This window comes from Curcuma longa, chromosome 4 (assembly GCF_044706935.1).
Source record: "Curcuma longa cultivar G26 ecotype Majalengka, Jawa Barat chromosome 4, ITB_CL_G26_1.1, whole genome shotgun sequence".
Taxonomy (NCBI): domain Eukaryota; kingdom Viridiplantae; phylum Streptophyta; class Magnoliopsida; order Zingiberales; family Zingiberaceae; genus Curcuma; species Curcuma longa.
This window is the reverse complement of record NC_133864.1, coordinates 6,434,055-6,461,274: the sequence shown is the minus strand read 5'-3', so window position 1 is coordinate 6,461,274 and position 27,220 is coordinate 6,434,055. Positions and strand designations below refer to the sequence as shown.

Sequence of the window (27,220 nt, the reverse complement as noted above, 5' to 3'; positions counted from 1 at the left end):
ATTCATGATTTATTTATTCTTATGAATAAATTATATTCGATAATTTAACAAAAAGATTACACTTAATTTATTAAAAATCTTAAATATTCAAAGGGCGCATGGCACTTCAAAATTTATTTAAAAGTGCTTATATTTTTCTTAATTTATTTTCTTATTTTTAGTCATATAGAAATATTTTACAACTACTAATTGACTGAATTGTATCTAACTATATTAAACTAAATCATTATTAGTCAAAAATGCTTAATGACTCTAGAGATCTTATCTTAATCTTATGCTAAATAAGTAGATTTGTATGAAAAAAAAATACTATTATAATCTAGATATGTTTCACTCGATTAATCATAAAGATAGATGTTCTTCTCTCTAGTTCATCTAAGATAATTTTCGAAGTACAATGCACACACTTATATCAAAATACTCATTCTCTAATTAATCTCTTAAGTATTTTATCCGTGATCACAAAGTCACGCGGTAACAACGTTATCAAATTTGAATTGAAAAGAGTAGATAATGAATGTTGAATTGATGTCTTCAACTGCCAAGAAACATAAAAATACACTGAAAGTTGCAAGAATGAAATGGCTTGAGGTCAAGCATCATCCACTAACATACTAAGTAAAAATAGCCTGCCCGAAAATTAATCTATTATTGCGATCTACAGATTTGTTCCAGAGACGAACTGTTGCTCAAACATTGTAGAAGAGAATGATTTCAGTCCTGCTTTTTGATGGAAAAGGGGGCCCCTGGAATTTTCTGAAGAACCTTTGCGTCGAGGATGGCATATTGCTTCTTAATTTCGACCATTGCCTTCTCTGCAGCTGTGTCGACATGGTCTTCATATTTCTCGTACAGGACAGGTGCAGTATACAGAAATATAACAACTGCACCATTAGAGATCCAACACACTTAGAATTTGAATGATAGAATTGTGAAATATAGAGCAGAAGTAACTGACTGGTGTATAGAAGGGTCAAGAAACTGAACCAGTTGCCCACTATAGAAAGGATCCACAAACCTCCAATCACCTAAAAAGCACATTGTGAAAATTTTGAAGCCGACAGAATCGAGTAACTCCAGACAGAGAAAAAAAGTCACATACCTTCAACAAATTCTTTAAGTCCTTCCCAGAGGCAACATATCGAAAAGTTGCAAATGCTTCATTTATTTCATGCCTTACTGCATAAGCTATCCTTAAGAATATGTCCTCAGGTATCACAATTTCAGGAAATTTTGGTGGAGATCTGGACACCAGGAGTTAGGAAAACTTTGTGAGACAATTCAAACTTTTTTATTCATTCATAGCCTAATCAGATTGCTGTTCCAAGAAAACATGTTTTGGCTTAATTGAAAAAAAATCCTGATTCAACATCCTACCTATTGATAAAAGATGATGAATGAGACCAAAGGTAACATACAGCCAATGTAAGTATAAGAGAATGGCAGATAAAAGTCAATAGATGATATCCAATCCATTCAAAAAGAAGCCATATGACAGTAATTCCTGCAATTATGCTTCCAGATAATTGTTTGTTTCTCCATAGAATTATATCGGCAGCTGAAAGAAGAAGAAAGTCACAATAAGTAAAGCAAGTGATTAATGGGGAAAAAAAGGTCATGTTGATCACAATGGATTTGATAAATTTTCATCAACCAAAATATGAAACCTACTAGCAAAAGAAGAGACTAAGAAATTGGTACTAGCTCAACAAAATTCCCAGCCAAAACAAATTGTTAACATAACATCATCTGACAAGGAGACACCTATTATAAACAGAGTATGAGGTAGACAAGACACTTGGTTTAAATAAGTAAATAACTTGAAAAGATTTCATCTTTGAAATGCTTCTTTCTGAAGAAAATCTTGAGATGACAAAAGAACAAGAAGCTCCTTGTTCAGTCAGTGATCATCTGCACACATTCCACAAACTATATATATGTTCACAACTCCCTTTTTAATTAACATTAACACCTCATTCAATTCATCTGCACTCTTATCTTTAGTCCTCCATTAATCCATAATAACATTATTAGTTTAACTCTAGCAATTGCACAGAGGAATGAATAACAAACTCAATTCAAGGGATAGCAACAGATACACATGGAAAATAAATGTTCTAATGGCAATAGAATCATACACTTTCCTCCTCCGAGGAAGGCATGAACTGGTTCCTTTCTCCCAAATAAATGCTTCTTCTTTGAACTATGAGAGGAAGGCTTCTCGTTGTCCGAATCTGAAGACGACGATGAACCCTTGTACTCATGGATCATCTCATTGACCTGATCAAAGTGCTCGTCCATTTCTGACATCATGATTTACAACTCCTCTGCTGAAATGGGAATTGCATCCAACGTAAAAATTTTATCAAACTTACACCACTAAATCCGACCCATCGATCAAAAGACAGAAACTTTTTGCATCAAATTAAAACAAAATCTTCCAGGAGCAAAAGGTCGCGTTTGTGGCAGAAAGGAGAAACAAATTTTGTTTTTGGTAGAAAAATAGAGAAACTCAATCGATCTAGAAGGTTCTAGGATCGGCTAACAGATCCGTGCTACCAAAGTGGCATTTTCCGATGCACTTACAAGTTTATTTCCTTCCGATTCGAAGCGGAAAACAAAAAACGCCAAAGAAATCGCAACAGAATCGAAATCGACAACAGAGTTCGATCGAAGAATGCCTAAATGTGAAGAAATAGCGTTTCAGATCTCGGGCGACGGATTCTCCTCACCCTTGCTCTCTCTCCTTCCGCCCGGCCGCCCGCCCGCTACCTTGTCGCTTAAACTGAAACTGGAACCATCAACCAGAATTAAAAGCGGGGGCCAAGAAGGATCGGAATTGGTAAATTTAATGAACCCGCCCCTAACTTTAACAAAATGTCAATAACGCCCTCTCATCTCAGCTTCTTACGGATCATTGTTAGAGCAATCACTTACGAACAAGTGGTTGATTCGGGGAGTTGCACGATTTAATTTACAACGTTCTTTGGATTCAATCCCCATGCGCTGGAAGACGATGGAAAACGCGGCCGCGATCGTCTTCTTCCTCGGCTCCTCTTCCTCCTCTGGCTCTCCAATTTCTCCTCCCTCCGGCGATGGAGCAGAAGCGTATGAGACTTCCTCAGCGTCAAGTCTCCCGTCTCCACCCTATCACCCTCCTTTGTATCTTCCGCCGACGCCTTAGACGCTTCCTGTCACCACCGCCGCTGCCGCTATCCTCGTCTACGCCGACTCCCCCTCTGATCCCCCTTCCGCCGCTTTGTCGGCGCCCTCCTCAACACCGTCGCCTTCGTGGCCCTCGTCACCGCTGTCACTACTCTTCTTCATCGGCTTCCTCTTCTTCGTCATCGCCTCCATGGGCTTCCTCTTCCTCTCCGTCTATCGCGCCCTCGCCCTCGCCCTTCCTCTCGACGCCTCCACCTTGATGATCCTCCTCCTCAACCTTTCCGTTGTTGGCATACCCGTCATGCTATCCGCCGCCGTTCCGATCCTCCTCCGCCAAGCGTACCTCGTCGCCCTTGCTGTGATCTGAGCTCCCTGTGCTCGTCTATGAATCTCGCCCAACCGGCTCCTCTGTCTCCCATGCCATGGCCGCCTTTGGCTCCGTCGAGGTCTAACCAGTGGAAACCATTACTTCTAAGCCTACCATTGCTAGTCAAAATTCCGATCAACCCCCCAATCATAGAAGTAGAGAGAAATGAGGAGGAAACCTCGCCCTTGATGTCAAACGAGCCCCACAATGGTAGCACTGGCAGTTGGCGGCAACCATACATTGCAACAATGAGAGAAAGGGATGTAGCCAGGAATCAAAATCCTCCTCCTTCATCTAATGTGCTCACTTTAGAAAGCGAGGAATTTGATACATCCAGAGGAATCAGACTTGGCCTTGGGGATTTTGTGTTCTTTAGTGTGTTTGTAGGAGAGCAGCAATGTATGATCTGATATTCTGATGACAGTTTATGCTTGCTACCTTGCAATTATCTCTGAGTTGGGCTGCACATTGATCTTGCTGTCGATATGCCAGCACGCGCTACCTGCCCTTCCGATTTAAATCAGATTGGGAGAGGGGTTCTACTTCTTGACGCATATACTGTTGGAGTCATTTGTTGTTGGCGCATCAACTAGCTCGGTGATGTTTTGAACCTTTTGGTCATTAAATATCCTGATTTTATCACAGGTTCTACTTTTCCTTTATAGTTCTCTGCAACAAATCTATCTATCCTCCTTGATTTATAGAGCTTCTAGTGATCTTAGTATTAACAGATTTTGTCTAGACAACTATAATCTCTAACTGCTCGATTGTTTTACTGTCCAGATACTTTTGAGAATGCATTGCTAAATTTTACATTTTGAATTGTTTTTCCTACCATCATTGCTAGTTGATAGTTGCCATAGCTTATGGGGCATTATTTGACAAACCATAAAAGATCAATCAAATAGTTTGATCGTAGGTTCTTACTACTTAGTTTTAGTTTACACTAGCTTGATCAGTTGGAGATATGATAAACATTATACAAATAGATATCAGTATGTAGTTTGCCTGACCTTAATTTAACTAATAATATTTATAAAATAGCAAGGTGATACAGGAGGACAAGATAAGGCTTGATTTTTTAACCATAAAGTATCCTCATTTCACATTGGATATGATGGGAGCAACAACATTAAACCTCTTCTAGTAATATTATCATACAAATTAAAATCCTTTCACATTAACAAAAAGTCTTTAAATCTAACTCACTTATCACTAGAATAAGCAACTATTGGTAGATTTTGAGTTAGGTGGGATATGCTTAAGATTTCTAAAACTTGCTTCACCCTAAATAAGGGACACCTTAACTTGTGTCACACTCCTTAAACTGCCAAGCTCATCCTGGTCAAAGCATACTTTGCTAATGCCTCATTTATACTATTGAAATAAATAAATATATAATTGGAAAAACTTGACAAATATCTAATTTTTTTCTTCAGAATTTTAGATTATTTTATTGATCTTTTAATTCTCTAAACTACTTGAGGGGTAGAGAGAAGGATTTAATTACCTTGAAAAATTTACACTCAAAATTCATTTAGAAGAAGATACTTACTAGATGTACTATGCTAGTTCAGGATTTTAAACTAGTTCTTCGTAATTATGAGACGAGAGCATTCCTATATATATGGAAAATTATTATTTATATAATAATTCTTTGTAAAATCCTTATTCAAGAGAATTACATTTTATACTTTTTTTTTGGGAATCCCTTCAATTGCCCTGTTCTTAACTCATCAACAGAGGACAAGTTGCTTGCCATAAAAAGAAAACTTGAATCTCCTACTACTGCAGGTAGCAATACAGCATATTTGAATTGCTGCTTAAAGAGTTCCATCCCAGATACAACAGAAGACAATGCAAATAAACTATTAACACTATTTCTTGCATCGAAAACTAATACACACATCATTAAGCAGTTGTGGATGTCAACATTGGTCAATGAATTTGTAAGGCACATCAGCAATCTTGGCAGAGTCTTTGCCAGCAACGCTCTTCACTAGAGTTGGGCATTCTTTGATGACCAACTCCTTCAGTGAGTCAGGGACTCCCTTATCAGGCAAGCATCTGATTGCAGGGCATTCCTCTAGGTGCAAATATTCAAGCTTTGGGAGATCATGGAGCACTGGCAGCGATGCAAGGCTAGTGCAACCAAAGATTACCATGTTCTGTAATGATTCAAGCTTCTTCAAGCTTTTGTCTTTTGTATTCTCATCAACAAATGACTTCAGCTTTGAGCACCTCTGTATGACCAAGCTCTCCAGCTCTATGAGGACTTGTACCCCTAACGAACTCAGCCTCTCACAACAACTGACAGAGAGCTTCTTCAGAGCTTTCAGACTGCACAACACTTTCCCAGAGATGGATGTAATTGCCAGACAATCATGTATCTCTAGGCGACAGAGGAACTTGAAATGCTTGATGAACTTGCCAGTTGTGGTGTCATTTAAATCACATTGCATTTGCACTATCTTAATGTTTGCTTTGGAGAACTTATTTTCCCTTAAATTTGCATCACCTCTGTTCGCTTCATAGTTGAGAGAGATTGCACTTGTGGAATCGTCCTTGCTCTTTGATTTGCTCTCCCCATGGATGCTCAATGCTTCAAGCAATGTGAGATACTGGAGTGCTTGATTGGTGCATTCGGCGACTCCAAGGTAATCCTTGGTGATAGAGACTGAAGAGAGTGAAGTTGCCGATTTCAGCCAGTTGAAGAGTGAATTGCTGATTCCATCAGTAGAAGATCCACCATTGCTTTGCCTTGCTTCCATTTGGAGCAGCGTGGGCCTAGGATCATCATTGAGCTTGGGGCAGTTTTTGACCGTGAGTGACTTCAAGGACATGAGGGCTTGGAACCATGACAGTGGCACTGAATGTAGCTTAATGCAGTTTGTAATTGTAACCACCTGCAGGTCCCTCAGATCATGTTGTAGAAGTCCAGCACCAAGGGTGGTGAGTTTCTCACAGTCTGAAATGAACAAAGACACAAGGGAAGGTACAACCCCTTTGCATGTGCAAAAATCGGGAAGGGTTTCCAAGCCCACTCTTTCTATCCGCATGCTTGTCAATGAACAAGGGAGTTGAGGCAGTACTGTCAGTTTTGGGCACTCAGCTATGACTAGAACAGAGAGGCGAGGGAACAAAGGTGCATCATTCACCCCCTGCCACTCCTCCCAATTCACCATGCGAGTTAATCTTAACTCTTCAAGATTTTGAAAATTGGTATTGCCTTGGAAATTGCTTCCTGCTGTCTGAACTCCATCGAGTCCATCTAACGCCAAGAACCTGAGTAATTGAAGATGACGCCAAGCTGGGAGCTCCCTCCACCTATAGCAGTTTTTGAGTCCTAAGCTCTCCATATTTGAAAGGTTACAATCAGTTAACCACTCTGGTCCACTCTCACCACCATAGTTCTCGATGTGTAGATGCTTGAGTTTATCATGGGGCCTCAGCTTGCTTAGCACATCTTTATGCTCCTTGGGATTGCTTGAATCTCTCTGCTGAGCAGTCCAGACCAACTTCAAGCTTTCAAGGCGTGTTTTGCTTATCAGAGAATCCTCCTCGGCCTCTATCTCGGTCTCTGTCTCGGCCTCTGTCTTGCTTGTAACATTTTCTAGGTTCCGAATGCAGAGACTTCCCCTAAGATGCTTCAGATATGCCAGCTCTTCAATCTTGAATCCTGGCTTCTTGGCAACCTTGAATTCCTCAAGTTTCTGAAGCATGGTAAGCCTCCCAATTCCAGCAACTGTGGAAATCAACTCTGGTGCTGCTTTCAGACACCTCAGGTTGGTTAATTTACTCATTTCTCTGGGTAGTCCAGTGAGCATATGACATCCAGTGAGATTAAGTGTTTGCAACCTTGATAATCTGCATATCGAGTCTGGTAGCCTTTCTAGTCTACAGAATGAAAGGTTCAAGTATCTAAGATGCCTCAGATATTCTACAGAATTTGGGACTTCTCTTATGTCACTGTGACTCAAATCTAGAACACGCAGAGAACTCAGCTTCTCGATTGTGTCATCACCTATGTAATCAAAACCCGTTTTGTATCTTTTCAAGTATACAAGTGTCCGGAGATGATTGATTTTATACAGTTTAACGAAGTTTGTCAAGTTGAGGCCACTGGAAGTTGACAATGCTAAATGAAGTGCTGACTTCGAAGTTGCCAACGCCGATTTGTTTCCTGAACCATGATATGGGTCTTCAAACATCAGGTGCATCATCATAGCTATTGACCCATGAAGGACATATCGACCCCTGCAACAGCTGAAGAAAGACATCTGGCACAGAAAATTGAAATAATCACTTGCTGTTTCTTCATCTAATTTGCCTTCTTGGGATCGAACAAAGCCCAATGCAACCCAGATATGGATCAAGGAAGTTCTTCTGAATTTGTGGTCTTCCGGAAATATGGAACAATAGATCAGGCATTGCTTGAGCTGCAAAGGAAGGCAGTGATAAAACATCTTTAGTAGTCTACCCATGCCATAGTCATTATCTTTCTCTAGCTTTTGCAATTGCTCAATCTCATGCTTGTCAAGCTTGTCGATCTTCAACAATTCGCTAAATATTTTAATTGCAGAAGGTGAACCTCTCAGTTTACAGCTTATATTTTTGCAGATTTCTTCTATCTCTGTGAGCTGATTGTTATTCTCTTGCATGGCTTTGTTATCTTGGAAAGCAAGGTCTTTTATCAAGTGCCAGGAATCTTCGCTCGACAAGCCCTCCAGATTGTAGGCCTTCATTGTTCCCACATATTTTGCAACTTCCTCACTTCTGGTTGTCACCACAACTCTACTACCCTTTTTCCCAACCTCTAGCAAGCAGCAAATTGACTCCCAGTCATTCATGTCTTCGTGCCACAAATCATCCAGCACCAGCAAGAATTTCTTGCCCAATAGCTTCTCTTTGAGTTTCTCACGGAGCATCTCAATAATAACAATCTCACATGGTCTTCCTCTGGATACAGACTTGAGTATTTCTTTGATAATACTTCTCTCATCTGAGTAGCCACACACTGTCACCCATATCCTTGTCTGGAAATGACTCTTGATCTTGATGTCATCATAGATTTGCTTCACCAAGGTTGTCTTTCCAACCCCACCGAAGCCTATAATTGGGAGAATTGAGACATTTCGATCTGTACACTGATACTCTTCTGAGAGCAAATGACTAGTGACAGTTTCAGCATCCAAATCTCTGCCATAAAAATCTCTGCCATAATCAGAGATTCTTGGTACAGTATTAAGGTGATTACTTTTCTCTAATATCTCTGTGATTGATTTTGTTTCCTCAGTTAATCTCCCTTTCTTATCATTCATTTCTCTGTCAACCTCCTCCAGTTTTTCAACAAATTTTTTGAGCATAGTTGATATTGCTAAATCAGAAGATGACTGAAAAAGGTGATGTACCTTCACCTCCAGTGCTTCAGGCTCATCAACTGTGTCTTCTATGTCGCATAACACATCTTCGAGGTGCTGAAGATCCATTTGCTCATCAGCTTCCCCCTTGTGTTCCAATACAACTTGCAGTGATGTCGCCACCCTGGAAAGCACTATCTTGAGATTGTCGGTATGTTTTTCAACAGCACACTCAAGCTTGAATTCTTTGAATGCAGGCGAATCAAGAGCATCCATTATGTTTCCAACAATAACATTCAGGGAAGTTGCTTGCAGCGAGAGCTCCATCATGCTCATGCAAATGAAGGTAGATAACTTTCTGTAATTACAAGGGTGTGTCCATGTATCAGATCTAATTAATTCCAATCAAGTCATCTAACGCAAGATCGATGACTAAGACTTTTCTTTGTTTATTTTTCCCTCCAGCCCTTATCTTCCAGCGTTCTTCAATTATTTTTTGATAACATCAAGGAACGGGTCACATGGTTCAGAATTTCGTCACGTGACAGGTACATGTTTAATTTTTCTAAAATGGTGGTTTTCAGAAATTTCATAGTGGTGCAAAACTACATTGAATAGGGATGACTGCTTAGAATAAGTCATGTCAATCAGAATCATGCAGTTCTATTTCCCTTTGACAAAATCAAAGAAGCATTATTTTTTTTCACTCTTCTTTTTCAAATGACAACATGCATCAGTTCTTAATTTTTTTTCTGTTTCGCTTTCAATATAAATTTCATTAGGTAAATTAGCATTTAAACTCCTTGTAAAATCAAGATGTTAGGTCCCAGACCTGAAGAATGAGTACGAGCAGTTTTTAGCCAGTCCTCAAAATACAGCTCTAGTATGTATAAAAGGGTTTTTATTGATACTCAGTTTTTTTTTTTTTTATTCAAGAGGATTAAAGACCTGACGGTATTTTTTTCCAACAAAAAGATTTCAAAAGAGCATTAATAAAATAAAAACCTTGACCTAGCAAAGTAATAATCAATTTTGGACAGGCAACCACTTATTTAATATGAAATATGATATATTTTGATAGCGACAGATTACCCCTCTCTGTCTATATGGTTATTAAAGAGGATTAAAGGGCTGGCAGTAGACTTCAGTGGGACATTAATAAAATTGTTGAATAAAAATATGACTTATTTTGGTGGCCACTTGTTATTAATAAATAAAATATGAGTTATTTTTAATCATCATGGATTGATGGTGGGCACGATACCTAAACTTCAAAAGATCACTATATGAAACTTATACCAATAAATTATAAAAGTCTAATACTACGACAATAACAACTAAGCCTTATTCCATTAGACGGGATTGGTATAAACTCTAATAATAAAAAATATTATTTTAGATTTTGAGATTTCATTATATTGTGTAACTATTATGTTTATATTTTATATATTTAATAATTTCTTTTTTACATTTTTTGCACTGAATTTTGTAACTTATAATATTAAAATTTTGACCAAATATTTCTTCTATGTTTTTTTTTTTAAATTTTTTGATGGATATTCTTATAACAAAATAAAATAGTTGTTTGTGGTAAAGGATGAATCATTTAACCTGCAACACTCTTAAAATTTCATAGGTCAAATAAATTCATCCATCCATGTTTTTGCATTCTAAAATGTGTTCTTGCAGTAAGAGCAATTATTTATGATGATGAACAAATGATTTTGACCCCACATAGAAAAATGAACAAAGAACTTAGAGATGGAAAATACATCTTGGTTGGAAGGAGGGGAATAGAGAAAAAAAATTGCAGAATGATTTGAGAAGATAAATGAACAAAGGAGACGACCATAATAATGAGAGAGCTTCCTAAGTCCTATTTTATGAGTTTTTTTTTTCACTTAGGATCAATTGAAATTGATAATTATTCATAATGGAATATGTCATTGATAATTTTAATGATAAAGAGTGTTAATATGTTTTTTCCTTTATATAATTATGCATTGTTAAGTCAGCTTATGATAATATTTATGAATGCATATATATATTATTACTTAGAAACTTGAACTTAAGGTTAAAAACCGAATAGATTATTAATTTTTAATGTGCAAAGTGATTTGCAATAGCACAAAATGTATCATAAGTTGATTTGCAAATCATGCAAAATTTAAAGTAAAAAAATTATATTTTTAGTTAGATATCTAAAAATATGAAATGTTTAACTTAGGTTGGGTTGCTCCTAAGCTAAATATGGTATAAATTTATGATTTTCATATTGCAAGCTTATTTACAAATTAAAATAGTACACAAAATGTGTTGTGATTATAAATTACTTTGTAACAAGATTTAAGTTAAAAAAAATATGTTTTAACATTAAAGACATGAAATGCTCAATTTAATAATGTCCAAGTTTAGGGAAAAATTAATATGCCTTCAGATTAAAAATTAATTATAAGGGGTTATTTTGGTAAATAGAAATTACCAAGGGTCCTCTTTAAAAAATGCCCAAGTTTACTATGACTAACTAAAAGTTATAATAAGTTCAATACTAATTTCATCCATAATTAATATCTACAAAGTCAATAGAGGTTCATTATTAAAAAATCGAGGTGGAAGAGCCATTCAAAGATGATAAATTAGAACAAATAAAACATATAAAAACAATAGAAAGGTAGGAAAGATAAAAGAAAAAAATTATCTTTCATTATTTATGAATAAGTCAATGAAGTCATCATAATTGAAAACTCATTCCTATTGTAATATAAAGGGCACCTTGTGAAGAATACTGCCAAGTCAATGCAAAAGGAAGCTACCATTTATTGGCTGATCGATCTCATTCTAGCGATCAAAAGAATTCATTGAAGTAAGCATTAGCATTCAGCTAGAAAACAAAGAGACATTGTCAAGATTTTTCGAACATTGTGAATTGTGTCTTGTGCCACTGAGAACTGAGAAGGAAATCATGGTGCTGGGGCTGGTTTCCGTAGGGGTGATAGCAGGATTCATCAGTCCTTACATTGCTCCACTGCTCAAGGATCTGATCATATATTTTGGCGGGAGGCTTTTCTCTTCTGTTGATGGCAGTAACAACCTGCTGGAGATAGTGAAGACGCTTCTGCTCATCCAAGCCATCGTCAACAGTTGTGAGAGCAGATTGATCAAGGATGAGGCTGTGCTGCTGTGGATGAAGGAGCTCAAAGAGGTAGTTTACGATGCTGGTGATCTGCTGGACGAGGTCAAGGCGGAGGCGGCCAAGGAACAAGTAAGCAGTTCCTCTCCTTTTAAACCCAATACTGAACTTAAAAGAAGGATCAAAAGGGTCAGAGAAAGGTTAGATCAGATTGCCAAGGTCGCTAGTAACTTCAGCATAGGAGAGAGGCTAAACAATGTAGTCAGGCAGCCAATCACAAACCGCCTTGCAACTAGTTCATTTGTAGTTGAATCAGATATACTTGGTAGAGATACAGATAAGAACAACATAATAGAAAAGTTGTGCAGATACGATGATTCAGATTCCAACACTATTAGACACAAGGCTTTTGTTCTTCCCATAGTCGGTTTTGGGGGAATGGGAAAGACTTCCATAGCTCAGCTGGTCTACAATGATGAGAGAGTGAACAAGTATTACGATATAAGAATATGGCTCCATGTTTCAGATGTTTTTGATTTGAGAAGGCTTGTGCTGGAAATGTTGGAATCCATAACTAAGAATGTGCTCTGTGAATTAACCAACTGGAATACACTTCAAGAGATCCTGATGGAGGAACTTAAGGGCAAAACCTTTCTTCTTGTTCTCGATGATTTGTGGTGTGTGGATAATGATGCATGGGGTGGCTTCCTTGATTCTTTGAGCAGCGGAAAGAATGGGAGTAAAGTAGTGGTAACTACTAGAAACAGAAGTGTAGCACAAATGTCAGCCATGATGCAGCCCTACTTCTTGAACGGCTTATCAGAGGATGATACTTGGTCTCTGTTTAAAACTGAAGCATCTTTACGTGGGGAAAGCCTAGAGCAACAAAAATTGTCTTCTATTGGGAAGCAGATTGTTGAGAAAGTGGAAGGCTCACCTTTGGCCATACGAACACTCGGACGAGTTTTGAAGTCGAACCTCAAAGAAGATTTCTGGAGAAGTATCGCGAAAAGTGAGCTGTGGGAGATACAACAAGAAGAAAAGGATATTTTGCCAAGTTTAAAGTTGAGTTACCATGCTCTGCCTGCGCATTTGAAGCAGTGCTTTGCGTTTTGCGCTATATTTCGCAAAGAATATAGCTTTGAAAAAACTAAGTTGGTTCAGATGTGGATGGCACAAGGTTATATTCACTCCCACGGGAAGCACAGAATGGAGGACATAGGAAGCAGTTACTTGGATGAACTGATGAACAAATCTTTCCTCCAGGATGAGGATAAATATTCTGTAGTAATGCATAACTTGATGCGTGATTTAGCAAAGTATGTTTCGATGGACGAGTGCTGCAGCATAGAAGATAAAAAAAACACACAAGTTGTCTGAAAATTTCCGTCACTTATCAGTCATCTCAGGTGACCTGAAGCTATCTGAGTTTGCAGAAATGAAAATTTTAAGCTGCCTTCGAACGCTGCTGTTCTTTGGCAGCCCTGATTCTGTCACAGGAAACGAACTCAAGAATTTGTTTGAGAAGATCAAATGCATTCGGGTGTTGGATTTGAGTCGGCTAAAAATATCAGAGTTGCCCAAGAAAGTATCAGACCTGAAGCATCTCAGATACTTGGATGTATCGGAGAACAAGATCAGCCAACTGCCTGACACTATTAGTGAGCTTTACCACCTTCAGACATTGAAACTGCTTGGTAACAGTTTGACTGTATTGCCAGAAAACATTTGGAAACTGAGAAACTTGAGGCATCTTGAGGCTGCAAGTAATCTGATTTCAAATATACCAAGGATTGGTAACCTAACTGGCCTACAAGAACTAAAAGAATTTGTGGTCAATGATGAGGAGGGATTCAGCATAGCAGAGCTGAAATGCTTGACAGAACTCCGAGGAAGCCTTTCTGTGAAGCAACTTAACAAAGCAACAAAGCTAGCAAATATGGATGTATTGAACAATAAAGAGTACCTTGAAGAATTGAGTTTAGAATGGTCAAATGATGAAGTTGCTGATGTAGATTCAACCATTGCTGGGACAGTAATCGGGTGTCTTCAACCACATCCAAACCTCAAGGTGCTGACAATCGAAGGCTATACTGGTTTGTCTCCCGAGTGGTTATCAAAACCCATACTGTCCAACCTTGAACAGCTTGACCTTATTGATTGCCCCAAGTGGGTACTCCTTCCATCACTTGGTGATCTCTGCTTCCTAAGCACTCTGGGTATGACTGGAATGTGCTTCTGTCAAAGAAATTGGAAATCTGTTTTGCGGCAACAGTGGTTTCCCGTTGCTCAAGAAGCTTGACTTCTCCAACATGCCAATCTGGAACAAATGGTTGATAACAGAAAATAAGCCTGTCTTCCCTTTGCTTTCTGAGATTTCTATCACAAATTGCCCCAAATTGGAGGCATTGCCTCTGTTGCCTTGTTCACTCACCAATCTGAAGCTGAACGATGTGGGAATCACAACTCTTCCTGAGGTCAGACCAGTACCGGAAAGAAGCCAGAGTGGCCAAACAGAGATAAAGAACCACCCACTCAAAACATTGATCATCCACAGCTGTAACAATCTTTCTTCTTTTACCGAAGGATGGTTTGGAGCATTCTCTCTCATTGAGCAAATTGAAATTGTCAACTGTGGCAGGGTTCTGAATGATTCCATGTGCCAGCACCTTAAGAGCTTAATCCCTGTTCATTCTGTGAAAATATTCAATGAGTACAGAGACAGAGACTTGAACGAAGTCTACAAATTTTTGGAAAATTTGACAGTACTTGAGCTGCTCGATGTGTCCTACTCAAGAATTGGTTCAGAACGCTCGTGTTCAGTCAAATATGAGCACCTGCACCATCAACAGGGGATGACAATTCCAACTGTCACTATAAAAGTTCCAAACAGGCACACAGAACCGCCTGAATGCTTGTGGGGTGTGAATTCGATGTCCAAGCTTTCCATCACTAACTGTCCTCAGCTGACATGCCTTTCAACTGAAAAACTGAAGCACCTCACACAACTGAAGTCTCTCAACATCACTGAGTGTCGTGAAATTACATCGTTGGGCTTAGAATCCCTATGCTCCCTCAGTCACTTGTCAATCATAGATTGTCCACAACTCAGAATTTCCTCATTTGATGGTTTATCTTCATGCTCACTCGAACATCTAAAAATAAAGGCGAGTTTGTTCTCGGAAGAACTGCTTCAAAATCTTACATCCCTCAAGCGTCTGGAAATCCGATCCTGCCAAGAGTTAACAAACTTTCAGAATGTGGAAGGAGCATTGCGACAGCTTCTCTATTTACAGAGTCTCGAAATTGGTCATTGTGGAAGTCTCCAACATTTACCCAGCAACCTGAAACACTTCCCAGCTCTGTCTTCTCTAGATATCACTAGCTGCTCTGCTCTCACTGGCTTGCCAAATGATGGCGTACCTGCCTCACTTGAAGAACTTACCATTACTGGTTGTGCTCCACTGGCTGCTCAATGTCGGAACCGAGGAGGAGAAGACTGGGGCAAAATAGCACATGTCAAGAAACTTAAAGTTGATGGAAATTTGATTCCCAACAATTACCGGGGAGGAAACTACACTTTAAAAAATTACATCCTGGCACTTTGTTGGATTGTCTACGCAAGGGCAAGGAGGGCATACAATAGGAATGTTCAGCAGGGAGTGTAGGGATATCCCATTACCTGTTGTTTAGGGAATGGGTTAAACAAGTTGAGACAGACCCGATTTGATCGCAGGTTTAAGTGGATAATCTACTTTGAAGAGATGTAGTTGCATCATTGAACGAGAAGAAGGTCCATTGTAAACTGTAAGTTTTGACATTCAGTTTATGTAATTTGAAAATCTTGTTCCTACTCCATAGCCTATAATTTCTCAAACAAGTCGCTCCCGACTAGTTCATGCCATTAGCATTTATTGCATTTGTAAGCAAAACATCCTGTAAAGTTAAATGTTCAATTCAATTACAGAAAATACTAGCATCTTGACTACAAGAACAGTAGTTTATTCCAAGCATTAAACTGTACAGAGTGATTCTTGAGCTAGAAACTAACATACAACTTGAGACTCTAAAACAGGACCAACTCACTACAAAACTATGGAAGGAGATCACTCTTTCCTCTCTTTCCACTTGCACCACCTACTAGTTCTGCGTCGGATTAGACCGGCTCGGCGGCAGCTTCCTCTCGCTTGCCCCGAATACCTTCTCAGGCTGCCTTGCCACAACATGCACCCCACTTAAGTCACCAGAATTGGCTGCCAATGGATGCAGTAGCCTCCTCAACTTCTCCTCTATAGGCAGGCCAAAGGCAGTGGATGCGAGAAAGTGGAAGAGAAAGAGAACAGAGAGGACACCTCCCACAGCTCTGGAGCTGCTGCTCTCCATGGCAATTGGATGCAAAGATTGGAATGGTGTGGTCAAAACAGTAACCCAAATATATAGTACTTTAACCTTCTCTCATGTGCTCCACATGAACAATCTACAAGACAACCAACTATGTGTTACTGTTAGATCGATGATCGATCCATCTAGTGTTCTTGTCCTCAAGCAGGTTATAGCTATAAGGCAATGCAGAGTCATGTGATCAACAATTGACTATTCCTGATTTCTGACTACTTTCTGTTGTGATTTGGTTTAGTTTATGGAAAAGGCATATGTCGGGTAGCATTGCTGTGGAGATTGCCTTGTCCTTGAGTCCTTGCAAAGTAGATTCCAGATCCAAAAGCTGTGCATTTTAGAGACTGATTTTGAAGAAGCCAGATAAGCTGAAAAATTTTCTGTTGTTTAGTTGTCCATGTACAAGAAGTCTTGTAGTTAGATTTCATTCACTAAAGATCTGATTCTTTTTAAGTGCCAAGATAGATTTTGGAGCAAATCCAGACTACCTTGACAATCTGCAAGCACCAAGAAGCCAACTGAATGTTGTGCTTGCAATTCTGATGGGTCTCCCCTTTTATGCTAATTTTATCATCAATGACTCGATGCTTAACCCGTCTTAAGGAAGATTGTAGATGGTTAGTTAGGTGTTAATAAAGAAGTTTACAAACTCAAATGGATTTCTATTGTTAACTTACCCTTTAGTATTTTGGGTCTGTAGTTGGATCTAAAGGCTAGCTCTCTTATTTATAAAGATTGTAATAAAGTTAGTCCAAAATAAGAAGGTTAACTTCCTAAATATAGTTTGATTGGTGGCCACTAAGCAATGATTAAGACATTAATGTATCTTTTAACAACAATATTAGGGAGTTTCAATGTATTATTGGAATACAATCAAAATTCTACATTAAAAATACATAGAAAAGATCTTAGGTTATAATATAGAAATATTTATATTGGTATGAGACATTTTAGATAAAATCTAAAAATAAAATCATGAAAGTGTGAATCTAAAGTGAACAATATCATACCATTTTGAAGATATATATATATATATAATTTTATTTGTTCTAATAGTGATATTAGAGCAGGTCTATGTGGTGTTATATGGGGATCCTCACAAAGGAATGATTGAGGGCTCCTACTAAAGAGCCTGTTGGGACTATTAAGGGGGTGGATCCGTTGAGACCGTTAAGGGAGGGTTTCTAGTGGTCCTTTATTTGAGGGATAGATTGTTGAAATATAATCAAAGTTTTAAATTAAAAATACATGAAAAAAATTATGAAATTATAAGATAAAAATAACTATATTGATATAAGACTTATATATAAATTTTATCGGACCTAACATGCATATTTTTGACAAACAACAAAAACAAATCTAATCCAAACATAACAATAAACATCATGAGGGAAAAGAAGGTAATTGTACTAGTGAAAAGATAATCTTAAAAAAAATAATGCCTAGTTAGTTATGCCGCTAGTTTGCTTTGTGATGCGGCGGAGATTTATCATCTTATTGATGATGTTTCCTCCTGTGACGTGACCGGACCTACATGTATTAAAATGCATTAGAGGGCATCAGGAGGAGTGATCCTGATGTGGCCCCTCTAATATTTAAGTCTTTTAAAAAAAATTTAAGAGAAAAAATAAAATGAGAAAACTAAAAGAAAACAAATGAGAGAGATCCTTTATCCCAATAGATATTTTTGTACGTGGAGGTATATAGAAGATCATATCCAAGTAAAAAGCTTGGGATGGACTTGTCCTCCATTGTTTGCAACCGACCGCAATCTTTGTATTCTCCACAAGATCTTAACTAGATTCTTGTCCTTGTTATGATTCCTTAACCTCCCCGATAAAATCCAACAAGCGCAGCAATCAATTAGAAGAAGACAAACTCCAAGCCATTAATAAAGCAGAACAGGTTCATCATCTTCCAGATCACCATTGCAAGCAACAAGACACAGGCAAACGCAAAGATCACAGCTACGGCTAAACACAGACGACGAGAGACAGCAAACCCTCCGATGACCTCGTTTGCAGCACCGGGGTCCTTCATCTCTCTCCCTCCGATTACTGCTGCTAGAGTTGCCCGGCGGAGTGCGCGAGGTACGCGAGCGCTCCGACGAGCGGCGCGTTGATGTACGTCGCGGGCTCCGACCGCTCGTAGTCGTTCCGGTCGTCCGGAAACCGGTCCGACGAGTCCGGCCCGCCCACGACCGCGCCGGTGAGCGTGTTCGGGTTTGCGGCAGCGGAGTACAAGCCCGTGAAGCCGGCGGAGCAGGAGATCTTCGCCGGGTGGCTGACCACCGACGGCAACGACGACCCTCGGTGGTGCACCTTCGTCGGGTACCTCGCGCCGTAGCCCACCATGTAGGACATCCGCGCCGGGTTGTCGCCGAGGATGTAGTCGACCTGCCGCTTGGCGATCGACCGGAGCTTCTTGGGGGTGACGGTGGCGCCGCCGCAGAGCACCACCTTGGAGGAGTAGGTGAGGTACTTGGCGTAGGTGAGCAGGAGGAAAGAAGTCGACGTCACGTACTGCAAGTTACTGTCGCTCATCTTGAACAGCAATCCCCCTGTTTCGATTCACGCATCAAAATTCGATGTTTAGTTGGAATTCAAGCTCAAAATCTGATCTTGTTTACTTCATCAGATGAATCGAGCGGATTCGGGAGCAAACCAGGAGTGTATTGAGCTTGCGAGGTAGGCGTTCCAGGCACGAGCGAGCAGATGAAGTTATCGGCGTGGCCTTTGTAATCATGCAGAGACTTCAGGTTCTGGATCAGAAACGCCTGCGAAAAAGAGGAGAGATTTTGATTCAAGAACAGAAGAACAGTCAGTGATCGTGGTGGGAAAATGGCGGGAAGAGACCTTTGAGAGGAGGATTCTGGCGCCAACGTGCTTGTTGTCCCACCCAAAAGTGTTGTCGGATTCATCAGCTCCGAGGGTTTGACCGTTGACTTGGATGTAGCTGAGGTACGATGGATTCCGCGTGGCCTTGTGCAGCCACGCCGCTCCCCATAAAAGCTCGTCCTGTTCATCCATGGCGGAAACAGAGCCCACTCGTTCAACTCGAGCAACAGACCGGTAATGGCGGGGAAGAAGATGAAGAATGGAGAAGGTGTCGGACCTGGTAGCCGGAGTAAGAGCAGTAGAAAGGGCAGACGACGTGGTTCAACCTGTCGCTGTAGGCGCCTCTGTGCTTGTCGGCGAACTCGAACACCTGAAACAGAGCACAAAACCGGGCATCGTTTAAAGCGAAGACGAAGAAGAAGAAGAAGGGCAGAGTGATGGATGGCATACGTTAATGGCTCTGTTTCGGAGGAGCCTGGAGTAAACGGGGTCGGACTTGCGGAAGACCAGCGAGGCGGCTGCGAGCGCGGCCGCCGTCTCGGCGGCGATGTCCGACCCCGGGTTGCTCGCGTCCACCTTGTACACCGTCCTCGGCGTGTCCATGTCCTCCGGCCGCTCCCAGCAAGCGTGGTCCGAGCTCGCATCTCCAACCTGTAAATAAATAGGAAAAAAGGCTTTAAAAACAGGGGGACGAACCTTGAGAAGAAGGAAGAACGGAAGCGAACCTGAACGAAAACGGTGTTGGGAACGGCGGTGGCTTTGAGGAGGTAGTCGGTGGCCCAGCGAACAGCGGCCCGGGCGTTGGCTACCTCCCCCTTCATCACGCCGCCGAACTCGATCACGCTCCACGCGAGCATGGTGGCAGTGAACGCCATGGGGAAACCAAACTTGACGTTGTCGCCGGCGTCGTAGTACCCTCCGACCAAGTCGACCTGCACCAGAAACAACAGAGTCAGAAAAGCCGCAGAAAAGAGACGCAGAAACAGACACTTGCATTCATGGCGGAGCCATCGGAGAGGCCGGAGTTGCGCCGCCAGCTCATCCTCTGGCCCGCCGGCAGCCTCCCCGACCGCTGCCCCTCGAAGAACAAGATGGACTTGGAGAGCGCGTCGCGGTAGTCGTGCCTCGCGGGCGCATGGCGGAAGGGAAACCCACGGACGCAGGAGCAGCAGCGGAGCAGAGCCAGAGCAAAGACGACCAGAAGCAGCGAGGAAGAAGACGAGCGCGCCATTCCGAAGCAGACACTGCTGGTGGTGACTGAAGCGGCGAGGGAGGTTGCGGTATTTATAAAAGGCAAAAGCAAAGGGCAACTGCCCCTGCTCGCTCTCTGTTCCGGCGCCATTATTGGTCGCAGAGGAATCACGTTCTGCTACTTGGCGGTGTTCCGAGGGATCACATGAAGGAACATGCCCTTAATTCTCTCGCTCTGGCGTGTCCACATTGGTCTTCTGACAGCCATTCCTTTTCCTTTTCTCTTTTCCTTGCATGTCCAGAGCAAAACCTCCTGCCCGACGCCATTTCTTTTCTAAAAAAGGAATCGAAAATCTCCAGGCATCTCAGAGATTTCCCTGTTTAACAGAACCTAATCTCGTGCTAATGCCTAATGCCTAATGCCTACTGCCTAGGCATGCCTAATGCCATGTGGCTCGCAGCTGTGGAGGGAACAGAGGGAGGAGGGAAGGGAGTAGGCGAGGTGAAGTCTTGTTTCTCGGCTTTGGACAGAGAACGGAAAAGAAAAGAGGGCAGTGTGTCAGTGGTGGCATGGCATCGAAGGAAGAGCCATGCAATGCGCTGCTTAATTGAATGCCTTTGCGACTTGGTAGCGCCAATCAGAGGAGTGTTCCTCGCTTTAGGGTTTGTTTAGGTCACAGATATGGTGCGTAATTGCAGGGGCCTGCTGCCTCCTGAGTGGCGTTATACCCGATCCATTCTGATAAATTATGATATTAAATGAGAGGAAGAGAATAAAATTTTCATCCGGGAAGTATAATTAAATTGATTATGATGGAATAATTAAAAAAAAGATAAGAATTTAAATTTTGACAAAGTTGAGATAATATCTTTTTTTTTTAATCAACTGTAGTTTTTTAATTTACCTCTTTACAAATGATTATAGGATTGATCATGTAGAACTGTTGGGGTGACAGATTCCATCTTTTATAGAAAAGAATAAAAATTTTAAAATATAATTAAGTTGACTATTGGAGTATATATATTGTTATAATGGATAAAAATTAAATTTTGATTAAGTTAAAAAAATATCTTATTTTATAATTATTAATTATAATTTTTTAATTTATTTTTTTATAAATGATCATAAAAATTGATCATATAAAATTATTAGAGCGATGAATTTTATATTTTACTATAAAAGAATAAAAGAAAGAATGATTTGAAAGAGTATTTGTTTAAATTAATATTCATCCTATTTTGCTCCTTTAAATATTTTACTCTTGTATAACAGTGGAGGGGCCCATCTATAGCATGTTTGTTCATATTGGTGCGCGAGAACTCGGTTGACTAACATCCTGTACTCTACATTGTCAAAATATAAGAAGAGGACTTCGTTCTTTTTAGTTATTATTGTTACCTTGTCAATTCAATGTAATAATTTTGAAAATATTGAAAAAATTTTAATTAATATTAGAAAAACATTTTAGGTAAAACAATGAATAGAAATAATAAAAAATGCCCTTTAATTTAATTTTTGCCCATATCCAATCTTAAATTCCCCTTCTTTTTATAATCATATCTTATAAGTGCCATGACTTAAAAAAGAACCAAGGATGTTCATGTAATTTCACCTTCACCCTGTTCTCGAGGCTCTGGTCTTCATGTCATGTGACGGCGATGCTGAAACTCTGAGCTGAACTGTCAACCCTCGCAAAAGGACACTTGCCTTCAGTTTCCATTTGCATGTCGATGAAGACAAGCCCATACCTGATAAGTGACACATAAAACTAATTGCACAAGTATTATCACCACTGCCAAGATCATTAAACTAAACTAAACTAAACTATTTTTTTTTAAAATAAATCAATCAAAATAATTGGAGTCTATCCGTCTGCCATTTTGAATGGCTCATGGAAGGAGTGATGGACGAAGAGTTTTGAATTATTAACCCCAGAGGTACATCCATGCCGAGGGTTCTCTCAAGCACATGCATTTCATGAGAGAGCACCTGAAAGCAATTCAACGTCCTCGTAAAAGCAGTGGCAGACACGAAGAGAGTGACTTCGAATCGTTGCAGTGTCATAAACAAAAGGGCAGCTCTCGGCTCACCGGCCTGAGTTACTGAGAAGAAGGGGTGGCGGGGCGCGCCTTGTCGGGCAAGATGTTGTCCGGAAGAATGAGCTCTGGGGGGGTTTCACGAACCACTCCGAGCATGGAGTCGTACTCCTCATCCCGGCGGGCAAACTTCTTGCGCAGAAGTTTCTCGAATTCGATCTCGTCGAACGACTTTGAATTCTCAGCCGAGTGAACTTGGGCTAAATTAGCGTAGTTGGTAGCCGACTGCGCTATGAAAGCTATCTCTTCGTCGGTGAGCTTTCTCAAGAACTTGGCAGGATTGCCTCCCCATACCTGACATGTAACAATTGTTTACAAATGAGTGCAATCTGTCAATAACAAATACCGGATTCGACTCGTATTAGTCTTGACTATTTGAAATTCGGCAGCCACATGGCTTTCATTCCTACATTGAGAGTGTATCCCTGGTATTATCAGTATCTTACATCGACTAGAAATCATGATAGATCTCGTCAAAAGTGTTAGGTAAAATGTTTAACACAATCTCAGTGTAACTAAGTAGTTTGAAATGTGTGAGAGTAGGTAACAGAATCAATATTCACGATAAATATGTTTTTGTTGGACTATCTGAAAATAAAAAAACTTGAGATAAAGCATAAGTAGTCAATACCTCTCCACAAGGGATCTTTGTATTCTGCCTTACAAGGGATCCAGCAGCAACCATCCCATGCTCTTCCACAACTACTCCATCGAGCAGGACCGCTCCCATTCCAACAAATGATTCATTCTCAACGGTGCATCCGTGCAAAACGGCACTATGACCTATAAAGTTTTTAAAAAGTTAATTCAATGATGAGCACTACATGAAGTAATTCATCGCATTGCCATGAATTGGCTTAAAAAGAATTCAACGCATGCAAGGTTTCAAACTAAATCTTTATGGCCAGGAAGCAAGGAACTTCCGGATTAGAAAATGATTCATGCTAAATAAAGGAATATCTTGACGATAGAACAATGGTTTATGATAGAATATATTGTGCAAGACATGCAAAGCAATTAATAAATACTATCACAAAGGATGACTGAAATCACTTGCCTACTGTCACATTATCTCCAATTATAGTTGGCAGGACCTTCCCACTCAGATTAGATTTTGCCACGTGAACCAGAGAATTATCTTGTATATTGGTGCCAGATCCCACATAGATGCTGTTCACATCACCTGCAAAGGATCAGAGGAAATGAATCAAAAGCTGAAGATTAACAGTATGAAATGTCTAGAGGAAAGATGATAGTCTTCTTACTCAGCAAATATTCACTAGTAGTAGATCCCCAACAAATTTTTAAAATTTTATAATGATCAATCTATGTTTAATACAATTCTAGCGCAAAATTAATCATATACCTTAGCCAGAAAAAGAACAAAGAAAATAAAAGTAAATATATTGCTTTTCTGCATCATCATTGGTTATTGTAAGAATAAGTAATGCTACCATTCATGGATAATGAAACTAGAGCTGATATGCAAAACAAAAGAAATCATCTAAACTGTTGTGGGCATTCTGAAAATAAGACCCTACTGCTTCAATTACAAGGAGTTACTTAAAGGTATAGAACAGTTTTAGAAAAAGAACCTTATGAAAAACAATAAAAATTCGTTTTCATAATGTCTTGCACAAGCTCAAGGCAGAAAAGATTCATCTACCCGATTCCAAATAGGTGGGCTATTACAAGTTTTGTTATTGCCAAATACACATTTAGGGCAGTATAATTCAGAGGGAAACCAAACAAAAGATAAACTTAAAAGAGTCAACAAATAGAATGACATAAACTAGGAGGATTGGAGTCAATTTCAGTTGCAACCTCCTCTTGGTTGAAATCTGAAATTAAACTTTCAACATAGCATTTGACTTTAAAAAGCATTGTGATTTCTGATATCTGCCAGTTTTTGGAGCACATTAGGGCAGTATTTCACTAGTATGATGAGTCAAAGCCGTAATATAAGTGTATAGCTAGGAATTGTAAAGGAATTGAAGTTGGACTTATATTACATGAAGTAGAATTTTACTCATCTTCTCTCACTTCCTCCTATAAAAATAGTCTTTCCAGTTCAAGAACATAGGGGGAAATTCTTTGGCCCCCTTCCAACTATTTTAATTGGGAAAACCAAATTAATTAAGTAATATCCAGGGGTAAAATTGTAGAAAAGATTAATTCTTGGAATCATTGTGTAGAACAATAGTTCTCTGGATAATAAAAATAGAAACACCAATAAATCTTATTCTTCACCAACCAAAGAAAATCTTTAAACAAATGCCACCCAATAGAAAATTCCTTCCATTTAAATGTTCATTAATATGCTGATTGCTGCAAATGAATCAGCCAAAAAGTACCTTTGTTTTGTAAGTATTAAAACTCAATATTTTTTCTTTCAGTAGAGAGACTATCCTCAACTCATATGCTTTCGCATTTTCAACACGTCTTTGAGTGAGCACGCATTAAGATGAAGCTTATATTGCTGTATTCAATATAACAAATATTGCACATGTATATCTTATGCAATCAATTAGCATATTGGGCGTATATGTGACCATACTCATGCACACTTCACATTGCAAAGGACATATGCCATCCTATTTAGACTAAATAGTGCATATGTGTAATCACATAATTTAAATCCTCAATTAACCACCTACCAATTAACTAGATTCAATCAAACATACTATCTTAAGGAATATACTACAAACCAAATGAATGATCTAGTTTGGAAACAAAGTGAATGCCCTATTTTAAGAAAATAGAAATTAGTCAGCTCAAATTAACCACCTTCCTTTTGATTAAACAATAATATAACAAGACAAGCCTAATCTTATTGCTTTTCTTTCCCTTCAAACCTCGCAAATTAATGGGTCAATGCTCACATACTTGTAGATTATGATAATATATTTATTCACAAATGCAATTTATTATTGTTATGTTTGCATATATATTCTAGATATATGTATACTGTGGAAATTAAACTGGAATCCATAACATACCTCGCAAAACACATCCATACCAAATTGATGATCCATGGCCCACTTGGACATCACCAATAACAGATGCACTAGGAGCAACAAAAGCATCTTTGTGAACATTAGGCACTTTGTCAAATATGTTCATAAGTGTGCGATGCCTTGATACTGAAAAATAAAAATGGAAATAAGAAAGCAATTATAGCAAGGATACCAAAAATTAAAGAGATTGTTATTTTCACAATTACTTAGATTAACCGTAGCAAGAAAATTTTCAGAGCCGAAGTACAAACTATATCATAGAATGAAAATTGTAGTGATTGTTCTAGCCAGCAAGACATTTCACAGAGTCCATAAAATATTAGTGCTCAATAACATTAGACTGTAAAGTAGCTCAAAATCTCAATTTGTTTGTTTGTGTATGTTGAGATTTTGAGCTACTTTACAGTCTAATGTTATTGAGCACTAATATTTTATGGACTCTGTGAAATGTCTTGCTGGCTAGAACAATCACTACAATTTTCATTCTATGATATAGTTAAAATCAAGTTTCCTGTTCAAGATATTTGGCCGTATACAGCTATCTTGTGGTCATAGGTAAGAAAATTCATAAATTGCAATGATCAACACATTTATTTTTTAGGGTGAATAGAAATATCAAATCTCATATTGTTTTGATCTTAAGGAGCACTTTTGATGACAATTCCTACATCTGAAGTTCCTAACTTGTCATTTAATATTTAGGAAAACATCGTTGATATGGAGAACGTTTGAGCAGCTGATTTATGTTTGTCTAGAACATCGTGAAAAAAAATGTTGAATCTAGGGCACAAAGGTAACATTTTACTTGAGGAGGGAGAAATCAAACACAAATTATCTGAAGTTAATATAATCTAACGACCATGTCGATTCAAACCTAACTCATGTCAGCAAAGCCATGAAACAAGAAATCAAAAAAGCGAGATACTTAAGAAAGACAGAGAGCGCAAGCACAGCAACCCAGAAAACTACATGCAGCAAGATCACCGGATCAAATAACGACGCGAAGAAAGAAGTTCACTTACTCTGCTCCTGGAAGAGATAATTTCCCTGGAGTCGGGAGCCGAGACGATCAATGGCCTGGCCGGTCTCCCGGATCCAGAATCCGACGGTGTAGATCGCCCTCCCTAGTGTCCCCATCGATATCGCACCCTACGTAGGAAATGGATACAGAAGGCGACGAGACAGCTCGTCCCTTTTGACGCCGGCGACGGAGTGAAAGGAGCAGCGGCTGCAATAGAAGCGAGCGAGAAAGCGAGAGGAAATGGGAGACCCGCGAGGAGCGGCAGCCGCGAAGGAAGTAGGGTTTCCGCCGGAGACGAAATTACTGTATCGCCCTTCGTGGGTAATATGCATCCAAAACCCAAAGTTTAAGAACAATTTCACTTAACCGCTGATTATTTTCATATATCAAAATATCAACCAAAATTAAACTTTGCACATTATTGTGACATTTTCAAAATGTTCCTTCAATAATATTTTCGTATTTAATAACTTGATATTAAAATACCTTTTAAAATTTTTTTTTTACACATTTATTAAAAAAATAATTCAAAAATATTTTGATGTTAATAAATTTTTAAAGATTTTTTTTTAATTATTAAACTTAAGAGCATTTAAAGATGCTTCTTTTTAATATGTATTATTAAATGTTCAAAGCCTTA

The 27,220-nt window shown here is 39.3% G+C and overlaps 5 protein-coding genes and 1 pseudogene across 5 annotated transcripts; 2 read left to right on the top strand and 4 right to left on the bottom strand.

Annotated features, from left to right (window-relative positions):
- Window positions 1-538: 538 nt before the first annotated feature.
- Window positions 539-2,322, bottom strand: LOC141828069 (reticulon-like protein B5). Its single transcript, XM_074715426.1, has 5 exons — window positions 2,139-2,322; window positions 1,378-1,558; window positions 1,103-1,244; window positions 959-1,028; window positions 539-884 (listed from the first exon to the last, which is right to left on the bottom strand). Exons 1-5 carry the CDS (start codon window positions 2,311-2,313, stop codon window positions 715-717), a joined length of 738 nt encoding a protein of 245 aa, XP_074571527.1. The 5' UTR covers window positions 2,314-2,322; the 3' UTR covers window positions 539-714.
- Window positions 2,323-3,001: 679 nt separating this feature from the next.
- LOC141826996 (presenilin-like protein At1g08700) lies at window positions 3,002-4,535 on the top strand (annotated as a pseudogene).
- Window positions 4,536-5,460: 925 nt separating this feature from the next.
- Window positions 5,461-9,219, bottom strand: LOC141826995 (putative disease resistance protein RGA3). Its single transcript, XM_074714291.1, has one exon. It carries the CDS (start codon window positions 9,217-9,219, stop codon window positions 5,461-5,463), a length of 3,759 nt encoding a protein of 1,252 aa, XP_074570392.1.
- A 2,005-nt stretch (window positions 9,220-11,224) lies between these two features.
- On the top strand, window positions 11,225-15,970 carry LOC141826004 (putative disease resistance protein RGA3). The gene is given in 3 exon segments (XM_074713261.1): window positions 11,225-13,390; window positions 13,392-14,320; window positions 14,322-15,970. Coding segments are annotated over 3 exon segments (3,834 nt in total). The 5' UTR covers window positions 11,225-11,854; the 3' UTR covers window positions 15,691-15,970.
- Window positions 15,971-18,280: 2,310 nt separating this feature from the next.
- On the bottom strand, window positions 18,281-20,596 carry LOC141826153 (endoglucanase 3-like). Its single transcript, XM_074713401.1, has 7 exons — window positions 20,249-20,596; window positions 19,980-20,186; window positions 19,705-19,905; window positions 19,532-19,624; window positions 19,273-19,434; window positions 19,082-19,193; window positions 18,281-18,977 (listed from the first exon to the last, which is right to left on the bottom strand). The coding sequence occupies exons 1-7, from the start codon at window positions 20,594-20,596 to the stop codon at window positions 18,481-18,483; spliced, it is 1,620 nt and encodes a 539-aa protein (XP_074569502.1). The 3' UTR covers window positions 18,281-18,480.
- A 1,704-nt stretch (window positions 20,597-22,300) lies between these two features.
- LOC141826154 (gamma carbonic anhydrase 1, mitochondrial-like) lies at window positions 22,301-26,843 on the bottom strand. Its single transcript, XM_074713402.1, has 5 exons — window positions 26,582-26,843; window positions 25,542-25,685; window positions 23,600-23,725; window positions 23,174-23,325; window positions 22,301-22,836 (listed from the first exon to the last, which is right to left on the bottom strand). The coding sequence occupies exons 1-5, from the start codon at window positions 26,694-26,696 to the stop codon at window positions 22,546-22,548; spliced, it is 828 nt and encodes a 275-aa protein (XP_074569503.1). The 5' UTR covers window positions 26,697-26,843; the 3' UTR covers window positions 22,301-22,545.
- Window positions 26,844-27,220: the final 377 nt, after the last annotated feature.